Source organism: Scophthalmus maximus, chromosome 4 (assembly GCF_022379125.1).
Source record: "Scophthalmus maximus strain ysfricsl-2021 chromosome 4, ASM2237912v1, whole genome shotgun sequence".
NCBI classification, from domain to species: domain Eukaryota; kingdom Metazoa; phylum Chordata; class Actinopteri; order Pleuronectiformes; family Scophthalmidae; genus Scophthalmus; species Scophthalmus maximus.
The window spans coordinates 20892232-20910995 of NC_061518.1; the positions used below are offsets into that span (position 1 = coordinate 20892232).

The 18764-nt window shown below is 43.8% G+C and overlaps 1 protein-coding gene across 5 annotated transcripts in view; it reads right to left on the reverse strand.

The window, feature by feature from the left end:
• Positions 1-18764, reverse strand: part of nkd1 (NKD inhibitor of WNT signaling pathway 1) — a 76606-nt gene that overhangs the window by 12589 nt on the left and 45253 nt on the right. For 4 of the 5 annotated variants that reach the window (XM_035629544.2, XM_035629541.2, XM_035629543.2 and 1 more), the window contains one exon: positions 853-910. In XM_035629544.2, the coding sequence (XP_035485437.1) occupies positions 853-904 (52 nt within the window). In that variant the 5' untranslated portion in view covers positions 905-910. Of the gene's footprint in view, positions 1-852; positions 911-6063; positions 6743-18764 lie in introns of those variants that run through there. The other variant, XM_035629545.2, reaches the window with a different exon arrangement.

Below are 18764 nucleotides of genomic sequence, written 5' to 3' on the forward strand. Positions count from 1 at the left end.
CCTCATTTCACTCAACTTAGCCTACAGTGCAAAGTTGGAAAGCGAAACCGTGTCCCCTCCTGCCTGAGTGAGTGTCCAACATAATGCACAAAAATTCTGGGATGTGACATTTCTCCACCAGGAAACATGACACTGCTGCCACTGTTGTCTCTGTAAATGAGTGAGTTTGCCTTAGTGACATGAACAGGACAATAAGAATTTCATAAAAGTCTGCATTATGGATATATTCTTGCATAAACTATGGAATATTTTATTGGGGTAAGTTATCTCGTGTTTTTGCCTCTTTATCATCGAGAATGACAGACAACTCTAATTTGCACCATCTGTCTTGAGGGGAGGACAGGCTCGGACCAGCCCAATGAGTTAACCTCATTTCAAACTCCCATTACCAGTCATTTCATCTCTCGTCATGCCAGTTTGTCTATTTAGTGAAGCAGAAAACTGAAAGTTCCCTGACACTTTTTCAAACTCTGGGCTGGTCTCATTCAACTTTTCATTTCAGCCTGCACCTCACGTCCAATCATGTCTTTTAAATGGGAGGGAGAGACTTTCTGCTCCCACAGCTCTTAATCCCGGATCACATCACATCAGGGGGGGAAAAAAAACATGGAGGAATGGAGGCACTTTGCAGAGCACCTCCATGGGGACGGGCGGATGAGAGACGGAGGAGGTGAAGAGGCGGGAGGTGAGGTAAAGCAGACCTCAGGGGGCTTAGAGAATGGGTGTGGAGCAGAGAGGAGAGGAAGAGCCAAACATGGACACACCATTTGAAATTAAATGAAACTAACAGGGACCAAATGAGTTGGTGTACCCTTTGGGGGTGGTGATGATGATGAAGAGCAGAGGGCCTACCTTCTAAGCGGTAGTGTTCATCACTGATCCCCTCAGCACATGCTTCGTCCATGGAGTCCTGGAAAGAGAAAAGGAGAGAGAACAAGACACATGTAATCATTGTTTCATATAGAGGAGTATTTTTTTTTTCTCCACAAAAATAAACATCTTTAATTGTGCAAATCCAAAACACGGTTTTCCAACACAGAGTGGCATACGCAAATCCAAATTATAGTCTTCATGTAACTATATATGAACAAAGTTTGACAGCTGTGTGCTGGACTTAAAACAGTGGCGGAAAGTTTAAGAGGCTAGTAATTGCAGAGCTGAAACAAGCAGAGCTTGAGACTGGCAGTCAGCATTGAGACTATGAAAGAAGTATCTAAATCACCACTGCAGGGAATTCTGAGAATGAGGGTTGGTAGTAGGACTATTTCGGCAGCGGGCTATCGTTGCAGCGATACGCTCAGGAGCTTGTTTTTGTCCCCGACCGTTTTCAGCCGGGCCCCCTCTCCGGGCAGTTCCATCTGCATACCACAGAGACTGGAGCGACATGTGATCCCCGGCCCTCACTGTGGAAAAGTCTGGCTCAGGTAACCATGCAGACTTACAGTCATGTGGCCCCCAAAAAAATCATTAATCATGGGCTGACAAACGCGCATACGTGCACAAAAACATTCGTAAATACACACACAGACACACTCAAAGATCCACCGCCGGGCTTTCGTGTCAAAGTTTGCCACTGCACAAACACTACAGCAAAAAGCAGTTCGGTCATCAAACACAAGATAAACTGTACAGACAGCAGACTTATCACAGGTGATTATTAACCTAACGTGTTAATAACTAACCTCATAAAATACCACCTTTAATCTAATGCAGGAGATTGTGTTTTTATTGTTTAAATGCTGTGTGTGTGTGTGTGTGTGTGTGTGTGTGTGTCAGAGGCAAAGCTGTGACAGTGTGGAAGGAGATTTCCGTGTAATCCAGAGAGGTAGAAGGTCAGACGGTGTGATCCAACCCTCCTCGCACTAGTGCCGACCGGCCCGCATCGCTGTGGGTGGCCTCAGGAAGAAAATACGGCAAACCACAGTATCGACTGACTGGCTGGCTGAAGCGGGGATAAACCTGTGTTTGTTGTCGGTATGCACAGGTCATCACACGTAACATCTTAACTTTCACGGGCCTGCTCCTAAGCTGCTTTAATGCAGGTCTGACACGGCTCAGCTGTGATATGATGAAATGGTATCAGTGGTTTCGCAGGACGACTGCAGGGTCAGGTCAGGGTTACGACACAAACTGAAAAGATGATGCGTTTCCTTCATGTACGTTCTGCGGTGGGCTGCCAACCACTGCAATGTCATGAAATCGCAGCTACATGACTCTGCAGAGCCCTTTTAATTTGAAACAGTCAACCTGAGCAGAGTCTCCGGACTACAGTAACTACAGTATAGTTACAAACAGTTCCGCGGTTGACTGTAGAGTTACATGATAAAGTGACCACCAGTTTAATTAGGATTTCTATCCTTCCGTCAATCAACGCGTTCGCTTTCTCCGACTTGCATTCAACCCCGATCTGGAGGATGTCCACAAAAGGAGGGGTTGCGTGTTGAAAAGGAAAATGACTCCACAATCCAAATTCCTTCATGTCCTCCCACACAAAGACACGCATGCACATGCGTACATGCATAAAGTAACTGCCAAAAGTATTTTAGGTTTTTGATGAAAGAAAATTATTAAGGGGTTCGCCAAGAACACGATGAAGAGGGTGAGGAGGAATGTGCTAATTGGGTGTTGTCTGTGGTGATGGATGGGAAATGTATTATTAGAGTACTAGGGTTACACACATGCACACGCACGCACACACACACTCCAAAGACAAAGAAGAAAATAATCTTCACACTGGAGTGGAAAATCCTTCTCCATAGGGATAATTACAATTATTCAACATCACACTAGTCACTAGTTATTATTTTATTAATTTGCGATGCTGGTTAACTTTTGCGTCAGCATTAGGGTTATGTTACGTATCCCCCCCATAAATGGCATGTAACCACTATACCGGAGCGATGCCTGACCACATTCGGTGCAGGCATGTAGGGATTGACATGCAAGGAGAGAAGGCGGGTGTGCGGCAGAGTCCATTATGTGTGTTGTGTGTGTTGTGTGTTATTGTTTGTGTATTTGTTTGCATTGGTGGCGTGTAGGCATGTGTGTACTGTATGTGCTGATCTGGAGTCAATAAATTGTCATTATTTGAAGTAGCCCTATTCCACTGGAAAACTGCAGACTTGATAATCTCGACATTGGCCACATGTTTCACATAATTCACCCACAGACGCTGGGACACAGCTCAGTCTCAAAAGTTAACGCAGCAATCTTGCGCAGCAATGGCTGCGCAAGATTTGCTTCCACTCAACTCTGTAGGAGGCAAAGGTGCTCAATCCTGACTGTTTTCTGTTTTCTTATATAGATTCTATGATTACATTTCCATTTAATCAAAAGGGAAATTAGTGGGAAGAAACACCCCTACATAATAAATCGTCAACTTGTTAGATATACAGCCTTTATCTTTTTCATAAGAATAGATGGCAACATTTGCTTGAATCTTTGTTCCAGCTTTTACAGTGACACAGCTTTGAACCAAAGACTTAATTGACTTTCCCAGAAAATAACCTTGGCCTTGACATACTCCTTATTATAATAAAGTCTCAATGGAGCAGCTCCAGAGGGACTCACATGGTGACACTGCCCCTCGCTCTCGAGTTTCTGGCTGAAGCATTGAATTATCAGATGGTCCTTAAAAAGAAGACAATATGAAAGAGTTAAAAATCTAAATAATTATAAGGTGTTTCCTGCTTTCCCATTAGTCCCATTTGTTAACTCTCTAAGACTCTAAATCTTCCATCATCCCGATACCTTGTGGCTTCATCTAATTGGAATACCAGTCATATCATGTTACACAATCACTACCAAAGAAAATGGAAAAGAGACTAGCATCTGTTATTGTCACATGATAATAAATATACCAAAGTGAAGTCAGCATAGCTCGGTGTAGTCAAACTGGAAGACTATTAAAAAGATTGGATTTCTTTTGTACAGCTGAACAGAGATTTTATACAGAACGACATTATTACATATTGAAGAAAAGACAGATGTAGCAGTTGTAAGGACAGTGAGAGGAGTAGAAGCGGTGCATATTAATGCTGCTCTTAAACAAGAAGGTAACTCGGGTCTACTTTGTTCTGCTACACATGAAAAAGGTTTGAACTCTCTCCCGTCAGTCTGCTTTGAAATCAAAGAACTCAAAGTGGATTTTGCCCAAAATTGATAAACTGGTCATCCCTCTCTAGAAGTGATTTCTCAGCTAATGAGTACAGACGAAGCCCAACTGATGCAACATTTACAAACAGTTAGTGAATGTGAATGTTCAAGGCTATCAATGTCTCATTAGTTCCTAGACCAGATGGCATGCGGACACAATGACCAGCTACATATGCATGTAAAAGCGTAAGCACAAAAGAGACATCAATCCCCTTTGGTCCGGCGATGAGCCAATCATGGGCTGCTCTTGGGACCCTTACTAACTGAGGGGTCAGAGGTCACGGTGGGAGAGCATTTTAAAGCCAAAGGAGAAGTTACCCCACCCCCCAAATGACTCAACTACGCGATGTAACATGAGGTGGCTAAAGCAACAAACAGCACTATGAACTCAAAACTGCATGAATTGAAAGCACAGCTGATTAACTGCTCAGTACAATGGGGTGGTTTGCTCCTGTCGCCTCTGCAGCTTCAGCGAAGGTGTCACGTCCCGGTCGTCTCTGCGGGAGTCGGTCGGAGGTGCCGGCTCCAGGGCGCAAACAATCATCTTTCTGCCGCGCTTGGGACGCACTAAAACAATTTTCCAGACATGATGTTAAATGTTCTGTGGAAACCAGAGCGTAAAGAATTTGGCTTTCGGCCGCAGCCGGGTCCTTCAGAGTTCCTTCGGGGCCTCCAGAACAAGGGGTTTGTGCAGCCCCGGTGTGTTTTTAAAGTTGCTCAAGCGCCTTTACAGAAAACGATTTATTACCGGACTATAACACAGAACACAGTGTGCCTGCCCCATTACAACATCCCACCTACATCACTCGCCGGCCTGTGGGCCTGTTTGGGTTGGCTATTGGAAATATTTGGCAAACCTCATCAATGGCAGACTTAATGAATATGGATTTGGATATACCACAGAAGGATTAGCATATTGAAGCTCAATAATATTTACTGAACTAACACTGTAATCAAATTATTGCTTTAAGAATAAGGACCACTCTACACTCCTCGGTTTGTTTTCCCTACTTCTAAAACCGTCAGCTCTCAAACATCCTTTGACTGATTCCTGTCAACTGTTATAGACCATCACTTGGTATAGTTCAGTTAAACTGAATTACGGCTGAGAAAATAAAATATAAGTCAGGAATACTTAAAGTGTTATATTGACTCAAAGCACCCGAACAATTTCACTAACTTATAAACACATTTGAGTTTACTAATGTATAACTCAATCCTGACTATTTAACTGTTAAATATATCTTCAATTTATTGTTTCTATACATGTAGCTATATGTATCTATACATATAGCCTACAGATAAAGCCTGTGGACATGTGATAATTATTCTATCTCAGTCTTAATCTATTCTCACTTCATTTCACCACTGAACTCCCCACATGTGGTGCAGATGTGAGAGCGGTAGCCTTGGCCTTGCCTCCACAAAGTTAGTCCGCTCCGAGAGAGTAGATAACCTCACACACTTAAAAGGCTCCATCTCGTCAGCAGATTAAATCTATACGTTTTCATCAAAATGGTGAGATAATGTGAAATGACCCAACTGATCCCTTGGCTCCCGACCTTGATCGGCATGAATAGGAATGATTAAATCATCGTTTGAGTATAGTAATGTAGAGCGGGGTGCAGCTGTAAAGTGCACAACTGGCCCGGATAAAATAAGCTTTAAAAAAAGGAAAGGTTTGAGCTTCTGCCACTGAATATTGCATTAGAGTTCATATTGTAAGTAAGTATGACAGTGAGACAGTGAGCACATGCTGGCGCGGAACCGACTTGGTGACAGAAAAGTTGCCTCTAGCGTCATCCTTACTCTGGCACAGCAAGACATGAACCCACTGGGCCAATATTTTTTTTCCCTGCGAGTCTGTTTGAAAGCAAAAGGGTACATTAAAGTGCAAGTAATACGTACTTGTATGTGATTGTGGGAAAGTCCCACAAGGCCTCTTGGTCTCTGTGCTGTCTGCCTCCACGACCCACCACACAGTCTGACAATTTATGTGGCCGACGACAGCTCCCCCTGATCGAGCGCCAGGGCTCAGTGGGGGCAGGCCTCTGGAGCAATGGCAGCACCACTGGCACTCCATCAAAACCCAGGAAAAATCTCATTAGGGACTGTGGCTGGGTGCCTCCTACTTCGTTCTCCATCCGGCGCAAGAAACACCTTCGGGACTGCAGCGCAGAGGTGCCGACACGAAGTCGGGGCCAAAGCGGTTGAAAGGCGATTTAGCCAAGAACAAGCCGGCAAGACAGGAAGAGCGACAGAGACGAGGGAGGGGGGGTGCGGGAACAGCGACTGTGCTTCTTTTCTGCGTCAACTGGATGTTTCAGACAGGAGACAGCTGAGGTTTCTGACATTCACATAAAAGCCAGCCAGCAGCGGACGGGCTGAATATGAATTTTTCAGAGGCTGAGAAATGGTTGTTCTCACTTTTGTCATAATCTTCACAGCCAGAGTGTGACCATTGTCTGTATGTATGCATATGTAGACTGATACGGCAGGGTGATAATATTCAGAGCGACGGTGCTACACTGTGCTTGTACCGGTTATGAAAAGATATACTTGAAGTTGTCAACGTGCATTTGTACTTTGTCCCATAAATTTACTGCACTTGGCAAATAAAATAATTTTGACGCAATTCAGGCCTGGAAAACAGCCATTAACTGAAGTTTAAGAATAAAACATCTGTATAGCATGGGGATTTAAAAAAAAACCTCTAGTGTACACACAGCCTATGTGTTGACAACCGAGAAAAAAAAATCTTCCTAGTTTTAGAGCTGCAAATTAGCTTAAAGGCATAGAGTTACTCGCAGAGGACCTCAGGAGAGGAAATACCCATCCCTCCTGTATCAGTCCAAAGAGTAAACTGAGATACACCAAATGAACCGAGCAGCACAACACCTGGCATCTGGTGCAGTGCCTCTCCTGCAATATGCGACAAGTGTGGTGGTGGTGCTGGTGTTGGAACGGAGTAGCGGTCATCAGACAGCCGTTTAAACCAGGCCCCGGCCTTTTACAGTTCTTTCACCTTCCAGCAACATTAAACAGCCTCAGTCAAAGCACCACGTAGCAGTAAAACATGACGCCCAGAGATGGAGCCAAGATAGAGGGTGTTGATGTGAGCTAGTGAAGCGCTGCACCGCCTCGGAGTGAGGCTTCAAAGGGGATCAGTTTTCACACATGAAATAAAGATCTCAGATAATCATATAGCAGAGCGAAGCTGAAGCGAGACGGTCCAATTTACGTGGGCGGGGTGATGGGGGCCAATTTTCAGACAACACCTACAGACTGAGAGCCGTGGCAAATTAACGCCTCTGCGTTTCGCTCTAGCCAAACAAGATAAATCTGTTTTATTGTACAAAGAGACAACCAGGCCCATCATCATCGTCATCACGTGACGCACTGAGGTCTTTACTTGACATTGCTCCAGTCGAACAGATGATTGCTCGATTCACCACAAAGCAAACAAATGAATACAAGCGATCTCATGAGACGTCTGCAGGTCCAAGAGGAAGTCGTATCTGCTGTGTTTTCGATGCCTTTGATAAGAAATTCAACGCCTTTCTGGAGGTCACAAGAGTGTAAATCCTTTGATGTTGAGCCCTTCCTATGCACCATTAGCATAACATTCACTACCTGGCAGATGCTTTATATCTGAGGCCTTTTACAGAACATTTAGTGCGAGCTTTGTTTTGGTTTTTATGAACTGCACTTTGCAAGATTCGTCAGAAGTGGATGCAATACTCAACTTTAAAACCACATGTCCGCTCCTAATGACCACTACAGCTTTCTCTTTTGCATCTCAACCTCTTTCCACCTTAAAGAAAGACCAACACGTAAGTTGAATGGACAACAAACTGGACAAATACTTTGACGAGCATCCCTTAAACAGAGGGCCAACGTTGAGTTTGACGTCTCAGAGGGAGAATCAAAGACGGACACCTTCTGTGCAGACTCTGCGGCCCCGTGTCCGACACCTTTCAGTCACGGCACACCCACTTCTCTTCCCGCACCCCAGGAAGGAAATTATAGCCACAGAGTTGGGATCCATCACCAGGCAGGTTGGAGGAAGCCGCTCTATGATTAAAGTGTGCGTCGTCAGCAACACTGGACTGGAGGGGTTGGGAAAGCTGCACACGCCAGAGGGATCACTTTGTTAACTTTAGTTCACGACACAGGTCATGCAGAGATTTTACACACACACACACACACACACACACACACACACACACACACACACACACACACACACACACTTTAGTGAGGATGATGTGAAAGGCACTGTGTATGGAGGAGGTGTGGTTTGGCAATTTTAGCTGTGCACCATATTATACTGCATTTTTGTGTAAATTAACTCTCTGAAATTGCTGGATGTCTGATTTATTTAAACGTGTGCATTTCTGTACACATGTTGTTTGCTCCGTGAATTCATTGGGGGCTTTTCTAACAGGACCCACGAGCGCTATGATTGGGCTGCCTCCCCTTTGTGCAGCGATAGTGCACAGACAGCAGTCATTTCTCTGTGTCAGATTAACATTGCAAACACTGCTGGTCACATTACCTCACCCACATCAAAGGGCTGCCTCCTGAAAGGCTCAGTGGAATATTAGCAGAGATTTACGGCCTTCATCTCCATGCTTCAGAAACATGCTGATCTGAGGTAATCTCCCTCCCCCTTACCCTTTTTTGTGTTTTATGTGTGAAGTTGGCCAACACTTTAATGACCCATTTACAAAACTTTTACACCTGCAAAGATAAGCTTTTACAACTCGGCCAGCCCCTCGGGCAATAAAACCTACCTGTTACTCAAGGTAACAGCCTTTATTAGCTTTTGAAAAATATGTAACCGCAGCAATTAACATTTATCACGCTGTTTATCAAAGCCTTATCTCGCCAGAGAGGAGCATCGAGAGGGGATACAAGGTGTCGAGATCAAGAGTTGAACTGCATGATCACCCCCTCCAGCAATTTAGAGAAACCACTTGCTTGGAGGGCTTTCATTTTCTACAACAAGGGAAACGGTGGGCCTTATTCAGGAATGTTTTCGGACAAATATTCGGACAACTTTATCTCTGATTCACAAAATGGATGAGAGTCAGCAATTATCCATAGATTGCGAACACCATGGCCCTACTGTAATCTTCAGAACGAACCAGACCAATGCTACTTCTGCTACTGCAAGTTAATCACGGTCATTTGGTGTCTTCTTTGGCTGAGTTTGCTACCAGTGTTGCTGCTAAATAACCAATTTAATGAGGTTGCAATTAAACCACTCTGCAGAGCTCTTTTAATTTGAAACGACAAATGGACTCTCGTGGCGACACAGCTGAGGCGAGAGGGACAGAGAGAAGAAGAAGAGGAAAATAAATACAAGTGAGAAAGCTAGCTTTTTACCAGCCAAAATAAAGTTAGATGAATATTGATATTCAACCTGGTCGCTGCCATACTGCATGGGCACAACCCAGGTGCCTGAACTGGCCGTCGGGCTTACCAGGACAAATCCAGGTTGGCAGATGTATACATGACCCCACCCTGCCGCTGACCAAAATCCCAGTGGGAACACTCCAGCTGAACTTCCTGAACTTTTACGTAAAACTGCTCATAAACCGCAAGTCACACACAGGCATTATGGAAACAACGTGAGCAAAGGCACTCTTTGTTTTTAATCCTAAAATGTCCTTGTGACTCGCAGGGCTAAAAGGGAATCTGATCAAGGAGTGAATCCTTACAACACATTCTCCACCAGCCAATGAACTCCACTTTGGGACCTTGCATTCCCAAGACGAGGCTTTGGTCTGGAAGGGAATGGAAACGGCGTGTCGCTTGGCCTTGATTTACAGGTAGCCTCCGCCTGCCAAGAGTAACAAATCACAACATTATGGCCCTCTGAATTCAGAGTGAAGCTCAGTTCCGAAGAATGAGAAAAAGAGGAGGGAGAGAGAAGAGGGAGTCTTATGCAAAATGACACTTCTCATCGACAAAAGCTTGTGGAGCAATAGAATATCTCACCATTCATGAAAGAAGATAGATCACTGGGTTCACCTTTAACTTCTGTGGTAAAAATGGCAGAGCGCGGTGACATGTGATTACATTTGTACATTTTTGTGTCAATCAGTATACAGCAAAAATAGGATGGATTAAACATCCACAACACGTGTTTGACAGACCTGAGTGTTGTGTTCTAACAGTGAGTGTGCTACACTATGTCTAGAGGGTCTTAGTAATTAGTCAAAGCTTCCTTTGAGGCGAGACGGTCCTTCAGTCGTCTGGGTGGCTTCAGACGCCAATCTCAAGTGCTGCAAAGTGTGGGAGGAACAGCGTTTTAGTCAGGAAGTCTACCTCGAGGGCAGCACTAAAGTGACAGGCACTTCAACCTTTCACCACAGCCAAATGAGAGGAAACCTCTCTGGAACTTGTCATGTCACTAGCTTCAGCTAAATAGTATACAGTGTATTCGTACTGGGGAAACACAAACATTCTAAAGATTACATTACCTTAAAGACTTTGCTCATGTGTAAACAACCATCTACAATAGATGTTTTTTCTATGCAAATATCAGTTTAGAGTATTTTCTAGTGCATAAGTGTTGTCTGCTGGACTGCACAATACAGATAATCAGCTGATCAATAATTTGATCAGCTGAATAAGTTTAGGAAGTTGTTAGGGCTGCACCGTGAGTGCGGATTCGGTCAATAATCACAAAGGTGAAGGAGAAGCAAACTAGATTAGGACATGACTTTAAATCTGATCTTTACATTCAGATTGTCCAAAATGACATTGTCAGTAACATTTATTCAAAGCCAGTTACTAAACCGTGTCGGTGCTATCAGCAGAAGAGCTCCATGTGACAGGTGGCGGTAAAGAAAACCTCTCACACGTGCATGTTGACCAGATGCAACTGACCTCAGCACCAAGGTGGCCATTCTTGCTATATGCCTGTGCGTGCACACACAAATCTATACAGTCCCCTACACACACACACACACACACACATGCATCATGTTTTGGAGCAGACATCCTTCCAGCCACAAGCCTACCTCTAAACATCCCTCACATCTGACCTTTTAACTGTGGAACTAAAATTTCTATAATTACAGAGAGTGTTTCAACTTAGCAAGTAAACATAGCAGCAGAAATAGACACTTCAACTACTATATACAAGCAGGCTGGTGCCAGAAGCACGTGTCTATTCATAGCTGACTGGAATTAGTGGCTTGTGTCACTGCTCACTATAATGAACTTGCAACGGAGTACATGATCCAGTTACAAGCTGCAACTTAATTCTCCTAGCAATGCTTATTCACAGATTAACATATACTACACGCAGAAACATAAAAAAACAGGAAACTATATTAATGAAAAAGCGAAGTCATACATGTTCTATCCTGTTAATCTCAATCCCTGAATGTATTCAACAAGCAGGTCACTTCAATTTGTTTCACAACTCCACCGTATTGTGCCTCGGATATACTGTAAGTGAAACAATCATATCATCAGCATACAGGAGGCAGCAGTGACATGTAGCACCATTTCTGACCAAAAATTAAAGTTAATAGCAATGGAGTCAGGGATCAAATTTAACATCCCGTAAACATCTGAATGAGACTCATACAAAACATAAGCGTATGGTTACTTTGCAGTCTCCTAAAGACTAACAAAACCTCTTTCCAGGGAAGATGTTTTTACTTTTTCAAACTTGAGCAAAGGTTATGGGTTTGACGGACATGGCAAATGGCCCAGCACAAGGATGGCCTGCATCATTGAGGGTCTGCAGGGTGAGGTCTTCTTTGGGTTGTGGCACCTGTGGAGCATAAACACACCAGGGGAGGGCAGCTTTCCTTTCGGCAGGGCCGCTCCTCTGTTTAGCTTCCCTTCCACCAAAAACATCCCCTAACACACAATCCAGGCCTCCTCCAGCCCTGGCGCCACAGGAAGAGCTGAAGAGTCCTGAACCTCTGTCCAGGGGAGGCACAATGCTCTCCCAACTCTGTTTACCTAAATCCACTTCCTCTATTCCCTCTACCTCAGGTGGCCTTAGAACCCCGGTCACCAAAGCTCTCCAACACAAGGAAGATAAATACGATGGCAGGGCTCATGGAAGCTGTGGAGTCCATCACTGGCATTTCCCTACGTCTAGTTTGCAAGAAAAACAAGTGGAAAGGGAATCACGCTGGGACCCTGCGTCTGTTAGCAATGATAAATGGATTCACATATTAGGGTAAACAAATGGGTAATGTGTGTATGTATACGTGTGTGCTTCATGGACCGTGAGTGAGCGAGCACGCTCCTGTGCATGCGCACATTCTCATGAGAGCTTGATGGCAGTTTTATGCAGATTGAGAGACACTTTGAGTGCTCAGTCAAATTATTCAGCGCTTGCTGCACAGGCCATAGCTCAACCCGCATGGGGACCTGATAAACAAACAAGAGAGAATTATTCAGGGTTTAAACACTTAAACACCCACTTCAGCAGAGCCTTTTAAGTGGGTGATTAAAATGGGCACTAGCTCGCACAGAAAGCTCAGAGGAGCTGAGCGCCACCACAGGAGTCACAATCACCTAGAGCTCCTGCCAGAACGTCATCGTCTTTTGCGATGTGTTAATTGCACGTGTTCATTAGCCTTTCAGAGACATATCGGCCGATATATGTTTAGAGCCCGACCCATGTATCGTTGGTTCGATATATCAGAATAAACAATGCAGAAAAAAAATTACAGTTGATGTAAAATAAATTATGTTTATCCTCTTAATTCAAGTTCAATTTATTTGGTTGTATCTGGGTTTTTTATTTATGATAATGTTTATGGATAAACTAAAATATCAAGCCTAGATTCAAATTTTTTGTAATAAATGTTTGATTACGACATTTCAGGAATAATTGACAGATTAAAATATATATAAACGGCTGATGTATCGTATCGGAAATCTTGTAATCCCTAATATCAACATTGGCATCGGCCCCCACATATCGATATCGGCCCGGCTCTACATTTGGTTTATAGAAACCTAACTAATGTACCCGAAAACTTGACATGTTATTCTTTAATTCAAATTAGCATCAATCCATTAATTTAATTCTATAAAATGTGCATCTTTAGTCGGAGAAGTCTATGATCAAACATACTGGCTGCATGAGACGGGCCTCATCTCTGTCAACCAAAACATTTATCAATGAATTGCTCTCCTTCTAAAGTGGAAACACTCTCCTGATGCTTTTCACGAGGAATTAGTGCGTCTGAGGCAAACACACACATCAAAAGGTTCACGATATGAGAGCATTACTGCAAAGATGAAAATGTCACATAAATGAACTCTGTATTTAGATGGTTTATCACTCCATTCATACAATTTACAAGGCACATGCTTATCACTTACAAACATTTCCAGGTCCACTTTCAAAATGAAGAAAGCCACAACATCCTCTCAACCACACTATCCCTGAGTTGTTGTTTTTTAAATAAATGTCTCCCTCAAGCGTGGAACAAAACCCTGCAGCCTAAATGTAACGGTGAAAGGGTTGGCGAGAGACCCTTTGATCAACAGCTATCCGTTGCTCCAAAACTGAGCGTATCTTTTGGGGAAACAAAGCACAATCTCAGCTGCTAATCCCCTGAGATTCAGAGCACATTCCCGCCCAAGCCTTTCATCTCTGGAGTGCATCCCAACAGCTGACTGCAGACATACATGCACTTGCAAATGTGCACATCCATGAGCACCGCTTCACTCAAACGGTAAAGGTGTCAAACATACCATTATATTTGAAATGACACCTACCTGTCATTACAAAATCAGTGCTTTTAAAAAATGAAATATGTTATCGGAGTTGTTGAACAACAAATAGTCTTCTGCAACTATTCTAAATCAATTAAATACCGTATTTATTGATGAAATCCGAACATGGCCAGAGGGAAATACATAGGAATATTTGGCATGTAAAAGAGAGAGTTTAACGAACCCAATCAAATGTCTGCATGCCACTAGAGCTTTACGTTACTCTGAACTTGCCAATAATATAGAGGTATATTGGATCGAATCAGAGTAAATGTTATTTGATTGTGTCATAGTGAAAACTTTACCACCCGCCAGCGTGTCTCAAGTGATGTTTACTAACTGCGCTCACAGTGTTGTGTGGTGCGGTCTGCACAATTTATTTGTTTTCGATTTTATGGCGCCAGTGCTGCACCCAAAAACCCAGATTTTTTCCCGCCGTGTATTGCTTCAGAATGTCTTACTGCCCCTTTAAGGTCATTTAGAAATGTGACTGTACATAAGAGATAATTCTCAAACAAACAATGACAAAAGACGCTTTGTGCTAAATTTAGCAACTAGCCAATTACGATTTGTAGTCCCCAAGAAGGGGAACAGACACCTTAAAACGCACACATACATAGAGTTCATAGAATATACATGAGTCTCTATATCGAGGTTTGAATTATTAACTTCCTAAATTTGGTATTGGCCCCAAAAATCGAGTATTAGTCGGGCTCCACTGTAAACAACTATCATTCTTTCACAGGAATAATTTCCAGAGGCAACCACTCACAGCAACTGAGCGTTATCCCCTCTGCTTTGTCACACAGGATAAACGCTTCCAGCTTTTAGTCATCTATGTGACATACGATGCCGGATGTGACATTAAAGCCACCTGCATGTCCGAAACCTCCCAGTCCCCCAGCTATACTGGGGGACACAAGACTTCCACCCCATCTTCTCATGGGAAAAAAAAGCCCCTCTATGGCCAGGTGCTACCCCTCCTCCCCAAAAGGCTATTGCTTTTCTTCTCTTTAGAGTGTGGCTCCAAACTTTTCTCCCAGCCTCTTCAAAGAGCAACAACAGGCCCTCGGTCCCTCGGGAGCACAGAGGGGGTAGAGCCCGGTGGGAGAGGGGCATACGTCACGCAGCACGCACAAGGGGCCAGCCGGTGGGAAAAGAAAACGCACAGGGAGAAGACAGAAAGAAGGAGAGAAAGAGGAAGAGGAGTCTGCATTTGAAAGGTGCTTTCAGCTTCTAGGCAAGGGCCTTTGCTTTGTGGGAAACGACAAGGAGAGAAAAAGCACAACAGCAGAAGCAGAAAACCGAAGGGGGTGCAAAATCTGCCATCTCTTTTATCAGACTTGGAGGCTGAGGGAATGTGTTTAAAAGCTTTAGGCCTGCTTCCCCCCCCCAAAAAAAGACCTTTCTACTTTCAAAAAATGAATCAAAGAGCCGGCAACCAACTGCGAGACAATGGAGTTGGGGGCAGAAGTTCCACTGTGATTCACTTTTCAGTTGCATTCTGTCGTCAGATGTACCTTTGCTTTTTTGTCTACGTTCCATATAAGTTGAAGGAAAAAAATGAGTGCTTTGGAATTGTAAGACTGAAGGTGGAGGGGGCGGCGGCAACGACACAAAGCGTGGGGGCTTCACAGCGGAGGAGGGGCCACCAGTGTCACAACAAACACCTCGATCCTTTGCCCACTTCAGATGCAGCCTGAACCAACACACGGCCACGGGGCAAACACAAGAAACAGATGGAGGCTAGGAGGGGAGAGAGGAGGAGAGGGGAGCGCCTGAGGAGGGGGAGGGGGTTTTAGGAACGGAAAGCGGTAACTTTGTGCAGAATAACCATCAAAGCTGATCGTTGTTGAAGTTACTCTTGACGTGTGACAAACATAACAGACTTCTTTTTTCATCTGATGCCAAGTGACGCCACCTCATGAACTTGCCACCAGAAAAACTTGAACTTCCAAGTCACTAAAAACATGCGGCCCAATCAGTGTATCTATGTCGGCAACATAGTTCTACAGGGTGCACATAACAGATCAAATTAATGGGGAGGTGTAGACACCATGCACTACACAGGGGAGAAAGTGTGTCCAGGCTCACGTGACCTGGATCTAATGTGTTGAGACCCACAGTTCCACCTGCCCACACCACTCACTCACTCACCGTCTGCCACGCTTAACCGAGCGTCTGACGACACAACTCATGAATGGTTACAGGGTCTGCATGGAAACATCAGTAAAGCCTTCAGGAGCATCTACGCATCTCAGTCTCTGTGCGCGTGTGCGCGTGTGTGTGTGTGTGCTCAGCCTCAATTTCAATTTCAATTTCAATGTAAACCCAATAACAGAGACAAACTGCTAATATGAGCACCTCCACAAAACAATGACATCCGTGAACCAGGCATTGTTCCTTCCGGGGAATTTGGTTGGGGAAAAAAGGCCGGATCAAAAGAATTCCAAGCGTGGACTCCCTACTGTTGACACCCGACCCACATTCTCCGGTACCCCAGTTCAGCTGGAAAGGGGGGAGCGCAAAGAACAGCAGATATAAATAACTGTCTCACCAGGTACTCCATACAACGCGGACAGCTTTTAAAGCTAAGCGAGTTGACTCGCATTCACGCACCAAAGAGGTTGGCTTCTGTCTTCATCGGAGGGCACCGTGGGGTCGAGCTTTTCAAGTCCTTCTCACAGAGCGTTAAGACGTCTTTTGCAGTTTAAGTTCAAATCATTTTGAATCACTTAATAATAACATTTTAAGGAGCATATTCTTTTGAGTAAAATGACTCACAAACATTGAATTGCATTTATTTGGTAGATAAATGCTCTAGAAACTTTGAACCCTGATGACATTTATCTAACATTTTCAGCAGCTTTAATTTGAATAAAAGCAGCCAAATTCACAAATAAAACATTATCTCGCAACTATAAGACCTGTAAATGTTAGAATTATAACATTTGCCATTGTGCTTACACCACACACACGGAAAAAGAACCAGTATAAAATTGTGGCTGTTTTTTTTTTGTTGCCCAGGCTAGTGATATTAAGACACATATCTCATAAGCGCTGGTGTATCTGATTGACGATCAATTTGATGAATCTATTAATCTAAGGCATAATAAAAATTTATGGGAGGACAGAAACTTTATAAGCCTCCCGCTGGCAGTAATCATCGATCATGCTGCTGCTGGTGAGATGAATATCCGAATACAAAAGAAACATTAACATCAACAAATTTCGGGATCCTTTGCGGGACTGACAAAATCTTTAATTTCCTAATTTTAAGACTCATCTCTCCCCGGCAGCACTGTAGCCACCGTTGTGAGAGGGAAGATGGCTATTATATCCCGAAGGCTCACACCACATGCTTAAGATACATGGAATTGTCCCATTAAAGAGAGTGACTCTGAAAGCAAAAGTCCTGGATATTTGATTGTTGCAATGTCAATAACCATGTGAGCACAAGGCTTTTTTTGCCCTCTAAACACTGCCGATGCAAAACTTGACGTTATAAATGTGTGCAGATCTGTTTTTGACAGACTGGCGAATTACAGCAAAATGTTAACAAACGATTCAAACTCATGAATGAAGTATCGTAGATTTTGGATCCACGTTGTAATCACAAAACAACAGCGAAAAATCTCCCCCGAATAAATACTGATGGTGGAAACACCTTTTTTTCTCATATTCATTTTTCCCTTTGTGCTATACAAGTCATTAGGCACCCAGACTTTATGTATACAAAATGATGGACCCCAAATTATTCAAAAAACAACTGTTTCAGGAGGCTCGTGTTACATCCTGGGCCAAAACTTCACACGGCGCCGTTGTTCGGAAAAGAAGTACAGAATATAATGTTTGTTTCTGTGGTCACACTTTATGGTAATTGCCTGGTAATAATGTGTGTTTTAAATTGTGTAAATTGCCCAAAGCGCATGAATACCACTCAAAACATACGGGGAGTGACCACGCAGCTTTTTCTGCTGCGACAGGCTCTGAAAAACAAGCATATTTTCTGGTGTTCCTATGGAGCCAGTTGCAAAAAACATCCTGCAGACACAGTGTCTCCTGCGAGTGGGATCCTGTTACTATATGAAGTTCGCTGCAGCTTTGGGCATGTCATCTTAAATTAGCTATTTCGACATCATGCCGGCGCAAAATGTAAAGCTGGTAACCTCCCAACACTCAACGTCGGCAACCTCAGAACCGCCGTGCTCTCCAGGTCAAGAAGAGCTATCAAAAACCACAACCTTGAGCACCTTGCAGCACAAGACAAAACAATGGTGGACTTCAGACCTGACTTAGGTCAGGTGGCGATCAGAAGATATGTCGGTTGCCCAAGACTTCCTCAAGTTTAATATTTCATCAGCATGCCAACAGATCCCAGCGCCACAGCCTGATTTTTCCAAGAATCCACACTAGCCAGTGCCGTCGTGTATCGCTTCAATCGCTTGCATGAGAATCGGTATAGATGCCTGGTACAACGGGACCTAAACATGTGCAGTGTTACATGCTGTGAGAGCAAAAATCCTGTCATTGTAAAAAGCTAAATGAGAGGTCAGGACAGGAAGGATTCTAGTTGTTGTTGTTTTTTTATGGTGAGCAGCTAATGGAGGTGTCATGAATTTTCAAAAGGAAAATCATGAGGGTAAAAAATCACATGAGGTGCTCTGGTGTGTTCAAATTTGCAAGAGCTCCAGAGTCCGGGCTGCAGTCAATAGATACATGCATTTCTGTTCAAAGTCGCTGGATTGTGGGCGGAGGAGCTGATTTTCCTCTCTTTTTTTTCATGATGGGCTCTATAATTCCTCAAACATTTTTTTTTTTTTGCCTTAGAGGGAGGCATC